This window comes from Tachypleus tridentatus, chromosome 9 (assembly GCF_004210375.1).
Source record: "Tachypleus tridentatus isolate NWPU-2018 chromosome 9, ASM421037v1, whole genome shotgun sequence".
NCBI classification, from domain to species: Eukaryota; Metazoa; Arthropoda; class Merostomata; order Xiphosura; family Limulidae; genus Tachypleus; species Tachypleus tridentatus.
In genome coordinates, this window is record NC_134833.1 from 21,428,887 (window position 1) to 21,445,279 (window position 16,393).

Sequence of the window (16,393 nt, forward strand, 5' to 3'; positions counted from 1 at the left end):
TTTCTGAATGTGCCAAGGTAATTAGGCCATTTGCCCATAAAAGAACTGTTCCGACGTGACTAAGGTGCACATTTAACGACCAATGACAGCACTAGCTCTGTTGGAGAGCACGAAGTAAATGTTAGCCAACTTACACATTATTATCCTCAATAAGTTTGTGTTATGTTAGGCCTGTTTGTTGGGAATCGTACAGTCCACTTCAAACACTCACTCGTACTAAGTCGTTATTAGTAAACTAAGGTACATAGTCTTCACCCTGTGATACTGCAGGTAAAGCAATGTATAGGATAGAGAAATAAAGAACTGGTGATATATTGACCGTAATAATGTGTAATTTGTGTTCTTGTAAGATATATTGTTAATAAAGGTTTGTTCAGCTTTTTTATCATGAATAAAAAAGTGAGGACATTTCCTGGTCGTGGGGACATCCAGCTTTGCTGAGTGAGGACATTTGCTGTTTGTGGGGACGTCCAGCTTTGCTGAGTGAAGACATTTCCTGTTCCTAGGGACGTCCAGCTTTGCCAAGTGAAGACATTTCTTGATTGTGGAGACATCCAGCCTTGCTAAGTGAGGACATTTCCTGATCGTGGAGACATCCAGCTTTACTAAGTGAAGGCATCCAGCCTTGCTAAGTGAGAACATTTCCTGATCGTGGAGACATCCAGCTTTACTAAGTGAGGACATCCAGCCTTGCTAAGTGAGGACATTTTCTGGTCGTGGAGACATCCAGTTTTGATAAGTGAGGACAGTTCCTGATCGTGGTGACATACAGCTTTGTTTGAGATTAGGGATGACTTAAAGTGAAAGACCAGCTAACGAAAAAATCTAATACACATTTAACGTGTATATTGTCTAGTTTATGTAAGATTTATCATCAATATGTGTATACTCACTTGGCTACACAGTGACCAGCTGTGACGACATGGCGACGACCAACCAAAGCTCCACCACAACGACTGCCTTTGACGTATATCAACGCCTAGAATAGTATTATAACTCATGTAACACTTTACAAAATCTATAAACAACATTTTTTTTTCTACCTCATATGGAACGACTGCTTTTGAGGGATATCAAAGGTTAGAACGGTAACCTAACCATAAAAAAACATTATAAACACAAACAGAAAGTTTTCATTAAGTTCACCACACTATTATTTTGATTTGCAATAAGTTAGTTTATATTAATAGTTCTATTATTTTGCTTTATCGAAACTGTTTCAACAGGTATAACCGATATGTTTTCCTACAGCGTTTACAATAGAGCTAAAAAAAAAAAAAATAGAGTAAATGGATATTCAAAAACAGGTTAGGAGCAAATTCATACCTTGAAATTTGAATTATATTGTAAAATTATATTAATCGTTAATGAAGCAAATCAGTTTTGTTTTGTTTGTTTTGAATTAGCGCAAAGCTACGTGAGGGCTATCTGCGCTAGTCGTCCCTAATTTTGCAGTGTAAGACTAGAGGGAAGACAGCTAGTCATCACCACCCATCGCCAACTCTCGGGCTACTCTTTTACCAACGAATAGCGGGATTGATCGTTACATAATAACGCCCCCACGGCTGAAAGGGCGAGCATGTTTGATGCGAACCCGCGACCCTCAGATTACGAGTCGCACGCCTTAACGCGCTTGGCCAGACTCGAAGATAAGCTTGGGTGCTTATAACGCTAAAATTCAGGGTTAGATCCGCGAGGCGGGCATGGCACAAATGTTATTATAATATTATAAATGTTGATTTCTCTTTCTTAAAAACTTTGTTAGACTTATTGTGGAGATCACCAACACGTTTTATTAATTTGTTTATATTTGCTCTTGAAATGTATTGAACTGGACACTGACGTTAGAATTCGCCTCATTTCTAACGGGTTGATGAACTACTGAGATATTTGTTTCTTTTAGATATATCCTTAGTAGACTATTAGAGTTCTCTGTTGTTGAAATTGGAAGAGATTTTTTTCTATAAGTTGTTTAAGAAGGTTATTTGAGAAAACAACAATGGCTTTGTCATCTCTTTTATTTATAGGATCTCGAGTTCATATTTCCAGACTCGTCTACAGCGGTGTAGGAAGGAGACACAAAGTGGGGATACCTTGGTTAGATATGCTAATTTTACAATACGAAATTGAAAGTATAAGGATCTGTCAAAGTTAGCTCAGTCTAGGGGAGGCTGAGGCATGACCCCAGAAAATTAATATAATATTATAATTTACAGTTGCCATATAAATAAAATGTGTAAAATTGGAGACACTACAGCACTCCAGGTTCCGACGCCCCTGAATAAAATGGTTTTGATTTGAATTAAGCACAAAGCTACAAAATGGGCTATCTGTGTTCTGCCCACAACGGGTAGCAAAACCCGGATTTTAGCGTTGTAAGTCTGCAGACATATCGCTGAGCCACTGGGCACGAATAAAACGAATTCAAATAGGCAACTGACTATATGTAGTATATGAAAATCTTTAAGTTTAATTATTTTGTTCACGGAAATTTATGTTCAAAATACATATAAGCGTGTGTTTGTTTTTATATTATTACTATATCTGTGCCAAAACATTAGCATGTGGTTAGGAGGCTCGACTCGCAATGTACAGAGCGCAGGTTCGAATCTCCGTATCACCAGACGTGCTTTCACATTTCAGCCATAAGAGCGTTATAATACGACGGCCAACAGAGTCTCCTCGTGTAGCTATGCACGAGAACTTCCACACAAACCTCTGTGAAACTTTACATAATCCATAAATTTCATTGTAAATAGCTTTCTTACAATTCTTGTTTGATTTAAAATCCTTCCAAAATGTGACCAAAAAAACAAAACAACAACAAACAAAACGTTATAAATAAGTTTTATGAACATGTTTAGAAGGTATAACTTTTCTTACCTGCCATGGAAACTGTCCAAATGAAGCATCGTTTCCACCTACGATACGACTTATTTTCCTTTCACTTCGACCACAGTCTGAAACAGTCAATAGACAGCATGGAGTTGACTAAAGAATTTTCTAAATGAGACAGTTGATATAACTCGTCTGAAAGCAGATTGACCAGTGATTCTAAAAATGTATGAAAAACTGTCGGTCTGATAGTGGCAGCCAATGAAACATTTTCTTCTGTACTTAACAATCGTACTTACTTGGTCCTTCTTTGAAGATGATGACACGATCATTACGTCCAGTATTTAGTAAAAACGGCAGCGATCTATAGCTAGTAGATGTCTTTATGTGTCGATAATCTATGAAGAAAACACTGACTGTGGAAATACAGATTTTTATAGTTTTGTGTTTGGCTCGTTTGTTTCACTCTAATTCCATTGATAAAAGACCAGAATGTGACCAGGAATTTTTAAATAATTTCAAGAAAACGTAATATCACTCACGAACGAAAAATAAAAGAATGATGACTATTTTGAAAATGAACCTTAGCCATATTTTTAACCGTTAAAACACGCTTGTCTCTTGGTGTTAAAAAAATCAAATCGTTCATGTCTTTGTATAAACGATGACAAAAAAACAACAACTTACAGGGGTCATTATGAACTGGTCCATAGTATCCTGGGTTGATCCTTTCGTCAGCAGGATGGATACAACATGTGAACAACGGACCACAAGATGCTCCCAACTGACCGCTGGACATAATACAGTACAGCGTAAGTTCGCATCGACTTCCTCCAACACATCCGTCTGGAGAGAAAATGCTTGGCGTGATTGAAAAAGGGCGCCGATATAAATCTATTAAATCCTGGATAAATCCTCTTCTACTGAGCTGTTGTGTTGCTGAAAATATTTACTATACATGTACAGATATACACACACAGATACACACGTATACGTATGTCTATCTGGCAAAATCAAATACACTTACATATGTTAAACAAACAAACAAGATAACAGAGTTAGTTTTACACAGCTCAGGTAAATGGATTTAGCACTTGTTTGTGAAACTAAGAATGCGCCTTAGACATTTCGATTTGTTCCGTAAGTTCCCAGGTTTAAAATATTACAAACTTGTAACATGAACTGGAGTAGTTTATTCAAGAAACTATTGGTTTATTGCAGTTAAGTATGTGTTTTACAAACGGCTTCAGAGTTCATTCTTAAATCAGGAACCCTCCCCCAAGTGCTACAGTGACATGTCTTCGGACTCACACTGCTAGAAATCGGGTTTTGATACCTATGGTGGGCACAGCACAGATAGTCCATTGTTTATCTCTATGCTTAATTACAAATAATTAGTCAATGAATCGTTCTTAAATCAGAAGACAACTTTGAGGATTTCAACTCAGAGGAATGGTAGAACTCTCTGATGAACCTGGGAATAAAAAAGTTATTTCTAAATTTGTTCAAAGGAGGATCTGTTCGTTAGAAACACGTAAAGGTTTCAATATTTTAAAAACAAAACGAAAATTTTGCGTAAAATAGTTCTATTTAAGGATTGTTTCATCTTACATTCCTCCTTGTAACTCGAATGATCCATGAATCAGCGGTAGTACTTGATTCAGTATTATAATAATGCTTACTTTACAGACCATGTCTGATCGAACAGTCCAAAAATGTTTGTTACGGAGTGGATAAAGGAAATTTCAACTACTTCATTTAATTGGTCACTAGAGATCACGTGTTTATAACCTTTAAATATTTACTAGAATTCATTCTAGTTGACCCTTGAACTATCAGTATTATGCCACGTACTATATACGTTCGTTTGATTGGTTGCAATTAATCACAAAGCTACACAATTGGTTTATTGTGCTCTGCCCACCAGGGGTATCGAAACCCAGATTCTAGTGTTACAAGTCCGCAGACGTACTGCTGTACCAATAGAGGGCGTAGTACATATGTTCAATCGAGTTAGAGCACTTCATTTACCTAAGATTTACCTTTCCTTAGATTGTCATTAGAAAATGACCTTACATGCAAGATTCACCACCCCATCTACTTCAACACGAGTCCTTCGATGGCTCAAGGGTAAGCGAGCCTGGCACAGAACGCTAAAATTGAGGTTTAGTCCTCGAACTTAATAATAGCGAAGTTAGCCTATTGTGTAGCTTTGCACATAACAACAAATAGTCAAATATTTGACACAATGCTTTCCGGTGGGTCAGTGGTAAGTTTATGTAATTACAACGCTACGATTCGAGTGTGATTTTCCGCCGTGAATAAATAACATATTTTATAGCGTTGTACTAATAAAAAACAGAAGTATGGTAGGCTACCTTCTGGTGTAGGTAAATCCCGTGCTGTTTCGTGGCCCGGTATGGCCAAATGGTTAGATATCTCGACTCGTAATCTGAGGGTTGCGGGTTTGAATCCCTATCATACCAAACATGCTCGCTCTTTCGGCCGTGGTGGTGTTATATTGTGTCGGTCAATCCCACTATTCGTTGGTTAAAGACTAGCCCAAGAGTTGGCGGCGGGTGGTGATGGCTAGCTGCCTTCCCTCTAATCTAACACTGATAAATTAGGAACGGCTATCGCAAATAGCCCTCGAGTAGCTTTCCATAAAATTAAAAAAATAAATAAACAAGCTATTCTACATTTAATGGTTTGGGTTAAAACGCCTCCCACCTTCGTCAGAAACAGCTGTTAACTATTAATAAAAGTCTCTAACCCATATTCCCTTATATTCAAAGCTAGATTACGAAATGGATGACTTTTAATGTGTTAAAAACATAACGACAACATCAAAAAGAAAACTTTAGCTCTGAAGTAATTCAGGTTATCAGTTTATTATTATTTTTAATTCGTTCAACTGTCTTGCATACAGTGTACTAAGTAACTTACGTCAGACGCAATTTCTTACAACGCTAGAATCCGGGGTTCAATACCTTAGGTGGGCAGAGTACAGATAGCCCATTGTGCTAAAAAACAAATATATGCTATCTAATACGGTTAACTATCAAAATTAGGAATGAAAATAAAATATCATTATACATATTTCTAAAAGCAAAAAACAAAACATCAGTTTCTATCATTTTCAAATTAATTAATTAATTAATTAATTACGTTTTAAAATTAAACCCATTTATCTTTGGTAACATATTTCTACTTACCTTTTGGGTAAGATTTAAACTGATAGACAGGCCGATTGCGGAGAGGAAAAACAAACTGAGTTTGAAACAAACCCACCAGGAGGAGCCACAACACTTCTGAAGACATTCTGTCACCTTGTCATGTGTCTAATTTTGTGGAGAAAGTAGGTTGGTATTTGGTCTAACTTCTCTTCAGTATGTTTGATATATTTTGCCCCTGTGCAGAAAGATACAATAACACATTGAACTTTTTAACGTCTGAAAGTTCGAAAGATAATCGTTTGTTGTTATTGATAAATTATAAGGAATCATTCATAACTCGATTATATACACTGCTTCACCACGTGGAATAACATTCCAACCAGCCTTCTGCAATCGCTTATATCGACCATGCCAAAGCGAATGTTTGCAGTTATTCGCAATGACGGCCGTGCAACTCACCATTGAGCCCTCTTGTTGGTCATTTCCTACCCTGTTTAGGACTTCTTTTTGGTATGGTCTTAAACTTTTGACCAGCTAGTATTTAGGCTAATTTCATAGTGTTCACATTTTCCCAATAAATATTAAAAAGTTTTTTAATTTTTATTTTCCCTTTTCTTATTTTTATCTTTCAAAGCTCTACTCAAATAAGCGGTTGAGTCTAACAACGCAAAATTCATATTTTTTCTTTATGTTCATTGGCCTTAAGATTTTGGCCAGCAGTGAATTTATTCCGTTTTATTTTACAAACAAGACTAACGCCTAGTTAATATGAGCAATAAAATAAGTAAAACAGTAAATATTTTGATAAGTAAAGACAATCTATGGAAGATTTTATAAACACGTTTTTTGGATGTTTTCCGGAATTGGTCTTAAGGTTCGGGCATTGAAATTTGGATTTTGAGGCTCTATGGCTCGTATCTCTTTGCCACAAAAAGTTACGATCTGACATGGAGTCATAGGTGCGTTATAAGAATGACGATCATCCCCCTATTCGGTTCAAGCGGTCCAAGATTTGTCAGTGAGGTTTCTTCTTTTCTCTGTAAGTCCAACATTATTTGTATAGCGTAACGAAGCAAACCCAAGATACATCTTCTCATTAATTTATGGCCATCTTTAATTGAAATGTGTTGAAGCTTTTTAAAATGTAATAACTTTTCCGATATATTTATTCTTTTACTCAGAAAATGTTTTAGCAGATGGAGTCACGTGTTGAGATACACGTGGGCCAGGTCTACTTAAGAGCTAGATTGTTTTTGTTTGTTTGTTTTTGAGTTCCGTGTAAAGCTACATGAGGACTATCTGCGCTAGCCGTCCCTAGTGTAGCAGTAGAGAAAAGGTAGCTAGTCATCACCACCCACCGCCAACTCTTGGGATACTCTTTTATCAACGAATAGTGGGATTGATCGTAACATTATATCGTCCCCACGGCTGGAAGGGCAAGCATGTTTGATGTGATGGAGATTCGAACCCGTGACCCTCAGATTATGGAGTCGAGCGCCTTTACCATCTGGTCATGCCGGGCTTCAGGAAATCGACTCGGAAACATGAGTTAGTGGTGACGCACAGTGTTGACCGTAGTGTGTATGCTACATAATATTATATTCTTATTTCTAAGATTTTTTTAAATACTGTTCGGTATTTGCTTTTATATATCTTGCATAAACATACATACATAAATAAATAAAAATGAAACATCCCGTTTATTCCTGAAAGAAGGGAAGTGTAACAATGGCCTTAGGAAGGGAATCGGGGTAAAGTTGAATCCCAGTTTCCACGAAATACGTGAATTGTTGATGACGTAGCACGTTTCGGAGTTCATACATCAACTGTAATAACTATGTAAGAGCCACAGGGCTATGAGAAACAAAAAGAAACAAACAAAACATGAATCAGTAATTTCCCATAAACGTAACCCTTATTCAGACTTTTACATTTTTAAAATAACAAAATTTAAAACGTGCGTGGATAAATGTGCCTATCCTACAGTTAACGTGGATAAATGTGCCTATCCTACAGTTAACGTGGATAAATGTGCCTATCCTACAGTTAACGCTGCTGGGTCGTAACACACCATTTCAATGTCTCTGACGAGCCATTAATTTGAAAAAACCAGATCCACAACAAGTAACTTCACTAAAGAACAATTACGTAACAAAGGTTAGTTATAACTTGGAACAAAGCAACATATTTAACCCGGTTAATAAGACTGAATGGATACTATAAACGAAGTAATAATGGTCATAATTATTTTAATAACAAGTAATAATGGTCATAATTATTTTAATAACAAGTAATAATGGTCATAATTATTTTAATAACAAGAAATAATGGTCATAATTATTTGAATAATAAGTAATAATGGTCATAATTATTTGAATAATAAGTAATAATGGTCATAATTATTTGAATAATAAGTAATAATGGTCATAATTATTTTGATAATAAGTCATAATGGTCATAATTATTTTAATAATAAGTAATAATGGTCATAATTATTTTGATAACAAGTAATAATGGCCATAATTATTTTAATAACAAGTAATAATGGTCATAATTATTTTAATAACACGTAATAATGGTCATAATTATTTTAATAACAAGTAATAATGGTCATAATTATTTTAATAACAAGTAATAATGGTCATAATTATTTTGATAACAAGTAATAATGGCCATAATTATTTTAATAACAAGTAATAATGGTCATAATTATTTTAATAACAAGTAATAATGGTCATAGTTATTTTAATAACAAGTAATAATGGTCATAATTATTTTAATAACACGTAATAATGGTCATAATTATTTTAATAACAAGTAATAATGGTCATAATTATTTTAATAACAAGTAATAATGGTCATAATTATTTTAATAACAAGTGATAATGGTCATAGTTATTTTAATAACAAGTAATAATGGTCATAGTTATTTTAATAACAAGTAATAATGGTCATAATTATTTTAATAACAAGTAATAATGGTCATAATTATTTTAATAACAAGTAATAATGGTCATAATTATTTTAATAACAAGTAATAATGGTCATAATTATTTTAATAATAAGTAATAATGGTCATAATTATTTTAATAGTAAGTCAAACTCATTTGTAAAGACAACATTAAACTGATTGTTGACATCTTATCGATACATTTATTGATGTACTACTTCGTACAACTACGCCTGTGTATATCATGTTATATGTACTGCTTTAGACAAATACATATATCATGTTCTATGTACAACTGTAGAGAACTAATCGTGTGTACATCATGTTTTAAGCACATCTTTAGACAACTATGTGTGAGTATGTCACGTTGTATACATAACTTTATATAACTTAGCACTAACAAAAACATTCAGCACATCAAAGTACCAACAAAAAAAACTCGCGTACAAACTGCAATTTGGTAATAAATGGTAAAGCATACCTTAGAAAGAGAGGTATCTGTAGATGTGGGATCCACACAGAGGTGGGGCACTGTCTAGCTTAGTTAAATAAGTTTGTGGGAATGTAATTGCTCCATGAAATAGAAAAGCAAAACTAAAGAAATTGATAGTTTATTAAAATTATACAAGTAAAGTTTGCCCTATGAAACGATCAAGATAGTCCATAGTAGTCGTATAATTATATAAACGTTATAATGACACCTAAAATAAGCAAGAAAAACACGCGACTCAAAACTTATATGTGCACATGTGTATCAGATAATCAAAATGAATATCATATTTTGCCATTCACCAGGCTAATTTCCTAATATTCGTAACGAAACCTTTCGTTAGAAATGTTTTCGCTGTTAGCTAGTGTTAGAGATTATTTTTGACGAGTGTTTGATTAGTTTCGTTTGTTTTGAAATTTGCGCAAAGTTACACGAGAACTATCTGCGCTAGCAGCCTCTAATTTAGCAGTGTAAGACAACTCGTCTTACCATCCATCGCCAACTCTTGAGCTACTCTTTCACCAACGAATAGTTGGATTAACCGAACATTATAACGCCCCTACGGCTGAAAGAGCGAGCATCTTTCGTATGAAGGGGATTCGAACCTGCGATCCTCATATTAAGAGTCAAGTGCCTTAACCACCTGCCCATGCTGGACCTAGTTTAATTAGTCTAAACAAAACATACTTGTGTAGATCACCTATTGGTCAAATACTCAGACTAATTACCTTTTCCTATTAGGTATGCTATCATACTGTAAATCAATAACATAGGGACTGACTGAAAATGGGTTGTAAGTAAATAACACACTACTGCGCAAGAGGCCAGGGACCACAAGTGACCAACAAATAATAAAAATGTTAGAAGCTACCATATGGAGATATTTAGGTATATCCTATTTAGATAATTATCTAAAAATACAGCCCCCACACTCCTGTTTTAGTTAACCTACATTCTCAAACTTCACGGGCGTGAAAGAAAACTTGAACTCAAAACAGAATGTAAAATTTATTGACAGACACTAGTGTTTACGCCAACTGTTTCTCATTCGCTGGAACTTCTTTTAGTAAAGCTCGTGATATAACACAATACGCAACTGACCGTCAGTTCAAGAGGTCAGGAGGTCATGATACTTGTATGTAGCTGAAACTGATTCACATCGTACCGCGAGTTATTGGAATGGGCACGTGCTTTAAGGTAATAATGGGCAATGCATTAGTCAAGCCTATTACTTTTAAAACGTGTTTCATAGAAGTATTACTTATTAGAACCACTGGCTAAAGAAGGCATAAGTAGTAAATCGAAAAAAAAAAGGCCTTATTTTTGTAAAGATTTGCTATTTTTAATTTTTATTCGAAAAATTTTTATCACTTTTACAGAAAAAATATTTTATTCGAAAAAATTTTATCACTTGAGGTAAAAAATACAGAAAAAATATTTTGAGGAAGGTTGTTCATAGAAGTTATGAAGAAACAACTGTGGGTGATTTTAATAAAGAACTAAGATTCGGGTATAGCTAGCCTCTAGATGTTAACAACTGTGGGTGATTTTAATACAGAACTAAGATTCGGGTATAGTTGCCCTCTAGATATTAACAACTGTGGGTGATTTTAATAAAGAACTAAGATTCGGGTATAGTTGCCCTCTAGATATTAACAACTGTGGGTGATTTTAATAAAGAACTAAGATTAACAACTGTGGGTGATTTTAATAAAGAACTAAGATTCGGGTATAGCTGCCCTCTAGATGTTAACAACTGTGGATGATTTTAATAAAGAACTAAGATTCGGGTATAGCTACCCTCTAGATGTTAACTACTGACTAAAAGTAAAGTATCCGGCAACCAATATCCATCGTTACAAGAGACTTGTTTAACTGTGTGTACTGAGAAACAGAACTGACTGCCATTTTCATTATGCACTCATAACTGAAAATGTAAATGTGCCTATCTGCATCACGTCTCGAACTCGGGACCCGTTAATTCGCAGCCCGAAATGCTAGCCATAAAGCTACACCCAGTCCTGAAAATTATGAATATTTACTCATTACTTAGAGGCGCACACGTTTAAAACTCTTATTTAGCAGTAAATGAAAAAAAAAAAACAACCAACAAAAATTACTCTAAGATGACAGAGCACTTCGCATTTCACAAAAATATTTCAGTTTATTAGTAACAAAATGAAATAAAAACTACGGTTTCATCACTGGCTGCTTACTAGCCAATACGTATCAAGTGAGTGTATTGTAGTTAATTTTAGAGCACTTGTCTTCACATTTTTACTTAACATTACACTTAAACTTGCTTGTTACAAATCTGATAGGTCTTAATCTCGTATTATCACGACGTCAGAAACATATAAATTCGTCCCCGCCTCATGGTCACAACAATAAATTTCCGGACGCTAAAACCCGGATTTCGATACCTGTGGTAGGCACGACACATTGGGTAGCTTTGTGTTTAACTGCGAACGAAGACAAGACCTAAGAGATTGGTAAACTGTGAAAAATAGATTCATTTAACAGCAAGATTTGGAGCACGGCTTTCGGTTGTTGCTGTTGTGACTTCACTCGTTTGTGTTTATTTTTGGTTAAACTGTAAACATTGTTTAGCAAGGAAAGCAAGACCGATGGTAAGCAACACATTCATCATTTTAATTTTAGTTTTTCCCGACACGTGAATATTCGGTTAGAGATTCACGGCACGTCTTTTCGCATGACGTTTTGCAAAATGAATGAGCTTTCTGTATCTTAGTGGAATAGAAAATATTCGCAAAGAACTAATCAGGTCGACGTGTAGAACCGGATCTGGTTGTAAGATCTGTTGTCGGACACAAAGAATGCCTAAGTACGTCGAGATGGCCACGTTATGTACATACGAAACTCATAAGGAACTAATATTGTGAATAAGGGTCTAGAAGGCGTGTTGTTTGATCGATTAGATTATGTAACAAAATGTTTACTATTTCTTGTTCCTGGGCAGAAAGGGTTATTTCCCAATTGCTTACGCCTAAAGTAAATGGAAAAGACCTATTTCTCTCTTCAAACTTTGCTTTTGTGACCTGTGAGCGTACAACGGAAACATGATGGGAGACTTTATTCGGGGGCTGATACATGAAAGTGATTTACATTACAGTCGCAAATCTCGAAAAATTACTCACGTATAAACATTTTTGTTCATGTTTGTATAACTTTAGTACAAATACATGTAAATCTTGACTCATATGTTGTTTTATTCAGACCTTATGTAAATGAAAATGTGCAAATTTGCCCGTTTTTACATAGAAAATACGTTAACTTCTAAATTTCATTATCCAGGTCACAAAAGCAAAGTTTGAAGGGAATAATGGTCATTTTCTGTACTTTTACTACAAATAAGTGATAACACATACTATCCAGGAACAAAATTTGTGTTACATAGTGTTATAAACAGCTGGCGAGCAGGGAAAATTACATAAATACTGTTCACGAGTCCAAAAAGACGTCTGTGTAATTAAAGAACAAATTGACTGTAAGAAGGCGACAGTGATGGATATAGGTATATCGTTTGTTTTGTTTATGTAAAAGCCAGGTTTTAAGCTTTCAACCACAAGGAAGGTAAACAGTCGACGGCACTTACAGCTAACTTTCGAATAGTTCTTTAATCGTCACGTTATAACGTCCCGATGCTGATAGGGCGAGTAAGTTCCGGGTTTCGACCCCGCGATCGTAGATTTTAAGTCAAGCACTTTAACCGCAAGTAGGTATAATAGCTTCATAATTATACTAATATTTATTTGATGGGTTTTTTTTTGTTAAGTTAAGCACAAAGCTATAGAATAGACTATCTGTGCTCTGCCCACAACAAATATACCGCTGTGCCACTGGAGAGCTATACGTTATAGAAAAGAGAGAAATTTCAAAGAAAATAAAATAAAACAACCAAAACACATTATAAACGCAATACAGGCTAAGCCACTGCAATTAGAGATAGTACAGGGTTGACACGTTTACATTTTTACAGTTTATAGCAGTTGACTCGATGTGCAATGGCGGTGAATCACACCCACGAGTCGAACTGACTCTATAAGAGTCAAGCTGATATTCGCGACCGTGTTAAGCTTGTGTGCAAAGTCACGTTTTTAAACATACAAACTAAAAAAATAATAACAAAAACGGACATTCGATGTCAAATATCAATCAGACAAGGACGTTCGTGTCAACGATACTGACAAATTAGACTTGAAAAGGAATTTTAAATATCAAGATACACCAAACATGGTGTGTTATAGATAAACGAGTCACAGCTAATCTGCATATCACTAATCCAGAAGATAAGTATTAAACAGGTGATGATTTATGATGGAGATAACTCCAAGACAGCACCGAAATCACCAAGCGAAAACGAACTTGTGTTTAGGTGATGTCTTAATAAAACAGCACACGCGGACACAGTAAGTAAACTGATGCAAATTATAAAAGAAAACCGATAACAAGTAATGAACTGAAACTTAAAGAGGATGCTATAACTTACTACTTACAGAAACCACGTCCTATGCTTCTGTTTCTTTTCAGTAGATGTCGCCCTTGTGAACAAGCAGCAGTCAAGAAACCTTGACCGTGATAATTCGACCCACGCCGTAAGATACACGAGAGAAATATCTATTCGGCCATTGCCTTTTGTGGAATCCGTCACTCTAAAGGTTTGCTACCTACTTCCCCGTGGCCGTGGGGACTAAGGTAGTTCGTGTATGTAGGTGTGGGAATTCTTGCTCCAACGAGTGGTAATAAAAAACTAACTACATTACTTATTTGCATTTTATGTTGTGTATCAGTTTGTTCGAAATGTCTTTTAACGATGCACTTTTATTCTCCTATTTCTGACGAATCACGAAAGCATGAACTAAACAACTTGCAAGTACAAATCTACGGTAAAAAATACAAAAGTATTGTTATTTTATGTGTTACAAACAGACAAACGTTGATTACGATATAATATGTTTGGCCTTCGGAATTTGATGAATTAACCTTTCTCGATGATACAAGTTAATTTTCAGTCTTGGTTCCTAAAATGGCTCTGAGTTTTTTGTTGTTTCTTTTCCTTCAAGTACAACTTTTGTTTCTCAGGTCCGTCATCTCTTGGATGATTTGGGAGCGAGTAACACTCATGGACTTAAGGATATCAAACTATTCATCTTGATGTATTTAACCAAACTAAAGATCTCACAAGTTAATTTGTTCTAATCATGCCTAAAATAATTTCAATTTGAAAATAGGCTGATAGAGGTCCTTATAAGTGATGAAATTGAATCGGTATACACGTGTCCCACGCTTGGTTAGATTTGGCTGAGTTATCAATATGGTATATAAAACATCATTGTGTTAGGTTTAGCTAAGTCGTCAATATGATGTATAATGCGTGGTTATGTTATGTTTGGTTAACTCACCAATATAGTGTATAAGGTGTGGTTGAGTTAGGTTTAGCTAAATCATCAATATGGTGTATATGGCATAGATGTGCTAGATTTGGAGTCGTCAATATGACATATATATCATATGGATTATAAGGCTCTGTATAAAAGTTATGAACGGGTTAAACATGTCTACGTTTGTAACTTATATGTAATACCTCAATGGTTGTGTTATAATTTCTATGTAGGAAAGCTGTAATTTCTAGGGTTACGTATCCCATCTTAGTAGTCTTTACGACACGTAACTAGATATAGAAGTTTTATCAACGGTTTGTTACAAAGTTCGACAATCTTGTCTGTAATTTATTATCTTTTAAACATTAAATATTACACAAGTGTCAAGGAATTTTAAAATATCATATATTATGTCTTTAGTTTTAAAATAACACAAATAACTTGTCCTCTGGTAATGTTTGGTGCGACGGGAATTTTAACCTGCGCCCCATCAGATTATGAGTCGAACGGCTCAATCCACCTGGCCATGCCGGGCCGAAAAAGATGCATTTCACTTTGAGGTCGTGAGTATTAGTGTTGTAAGACTGACAATCAAATCCCACTACACCAGACAAGCGTTGCGCAAGAGTTGGTGGCAAGTTATGCTGATCATCTGCCTCTCATATGGCTTATTAATTCTCGTTAGGGACAGCTATGCGCAGGCAGATCCATTATAGCGGTGCGCCAAATCTCGAAACAAATAAACGGTATATATTGACTTCGATTTAAAACCTATTAAAATCGATTAACCTCGATCGTGTATGTGAGTTGTTTACTATTCAGATTTCTAGAGTATTATTCCGGAAGAGCAAACAAAACTTCATATAAAAGTGAACTATAATTATCGTTGCGCAACGCTGAGAAGAAACGAAACAAGTTAGTTATTAGCGTTAATGGTTCATGTATGAAGGAAGTCAACGGTATAATAAGTACAGTGGTACCTCGGTTTTCGAACGACTCCCTTCTCGAACAATTTGGTTTTCGAACATGTTGTTTGAGAAAAAATGTCTCGATTGTCGAACATAAACTCGGTTCCCGAACAAAGCTGTCGTGGCCTGAACCCCCGAAATAACCCGACTTATGACCCGAACGACCCTTCGACCATTTTCGGCTCACGCCAAGCTTGTCCAAAACATTTTACTCTCACCTGTCGCTCAGTCCACACCCCCGCTAAAATCTGTTGTGAACGTTCTCGCTTATCTTTTTGTTTTTTGTTGTTTTTCTAAATATTCTGATTACATAAGCCACCATGGGGTCAAAGAAGGATAATGAAAGCAGCAACCCAAAGAGAAAAGTTGTTAAAGCCACAATAGAGGTGTAAAAAAAGATCTCATAGCGTAGTATGAGAGTGGTGTTCGCGTGTCTGACCTTGCTACACAGTTTGGTGTGGCGAAGTCTACAGTCTGCACCACACTGAAAAATAAAGAGGTCGTCAAAGGAGCTGACGTTGCAAAAGAAGTGGCAGTGCTTACGAAACGAAGATCACAAACAATGGAAGAGG

At 35.6% G+C, this 16,393-nt stretch overlaps 1 protein-coding gene across 1 annotated transcript in view; it reads right to left on the minus strand.

Moving 5' to 3' along the window:
* LOC143224838 (serine protease 33-like) overlaps positions 1-16,393 on the minus strand; it is a 40,262-nt gene that overhangs the window by 15,224 nt on the left and 8,645 nt on the right. The window contains exons 2-5 of the mRNA XM_076453194.1: positions 6,051-6,246; positions 3,523-3,774; positions 2,884-2,960; positions 894-979 (exon numbers count right to left, since the gene is read on the minus strand). Coding sequence (XP_076309309.1) covers positions 894-979; positions 2,884-2,960; positions 3,523-3,774; positions 6,051-6,156 — 521 coding nt within the window. The 5' untranslated portion in view covers positions 6,157-6,246. The remainder of the gene's footprint in view (positions 1-893; positions 980-2,883; positions 2,961-3,522; positions 3,775-6,050; positions 6,247-16,393) is intronic.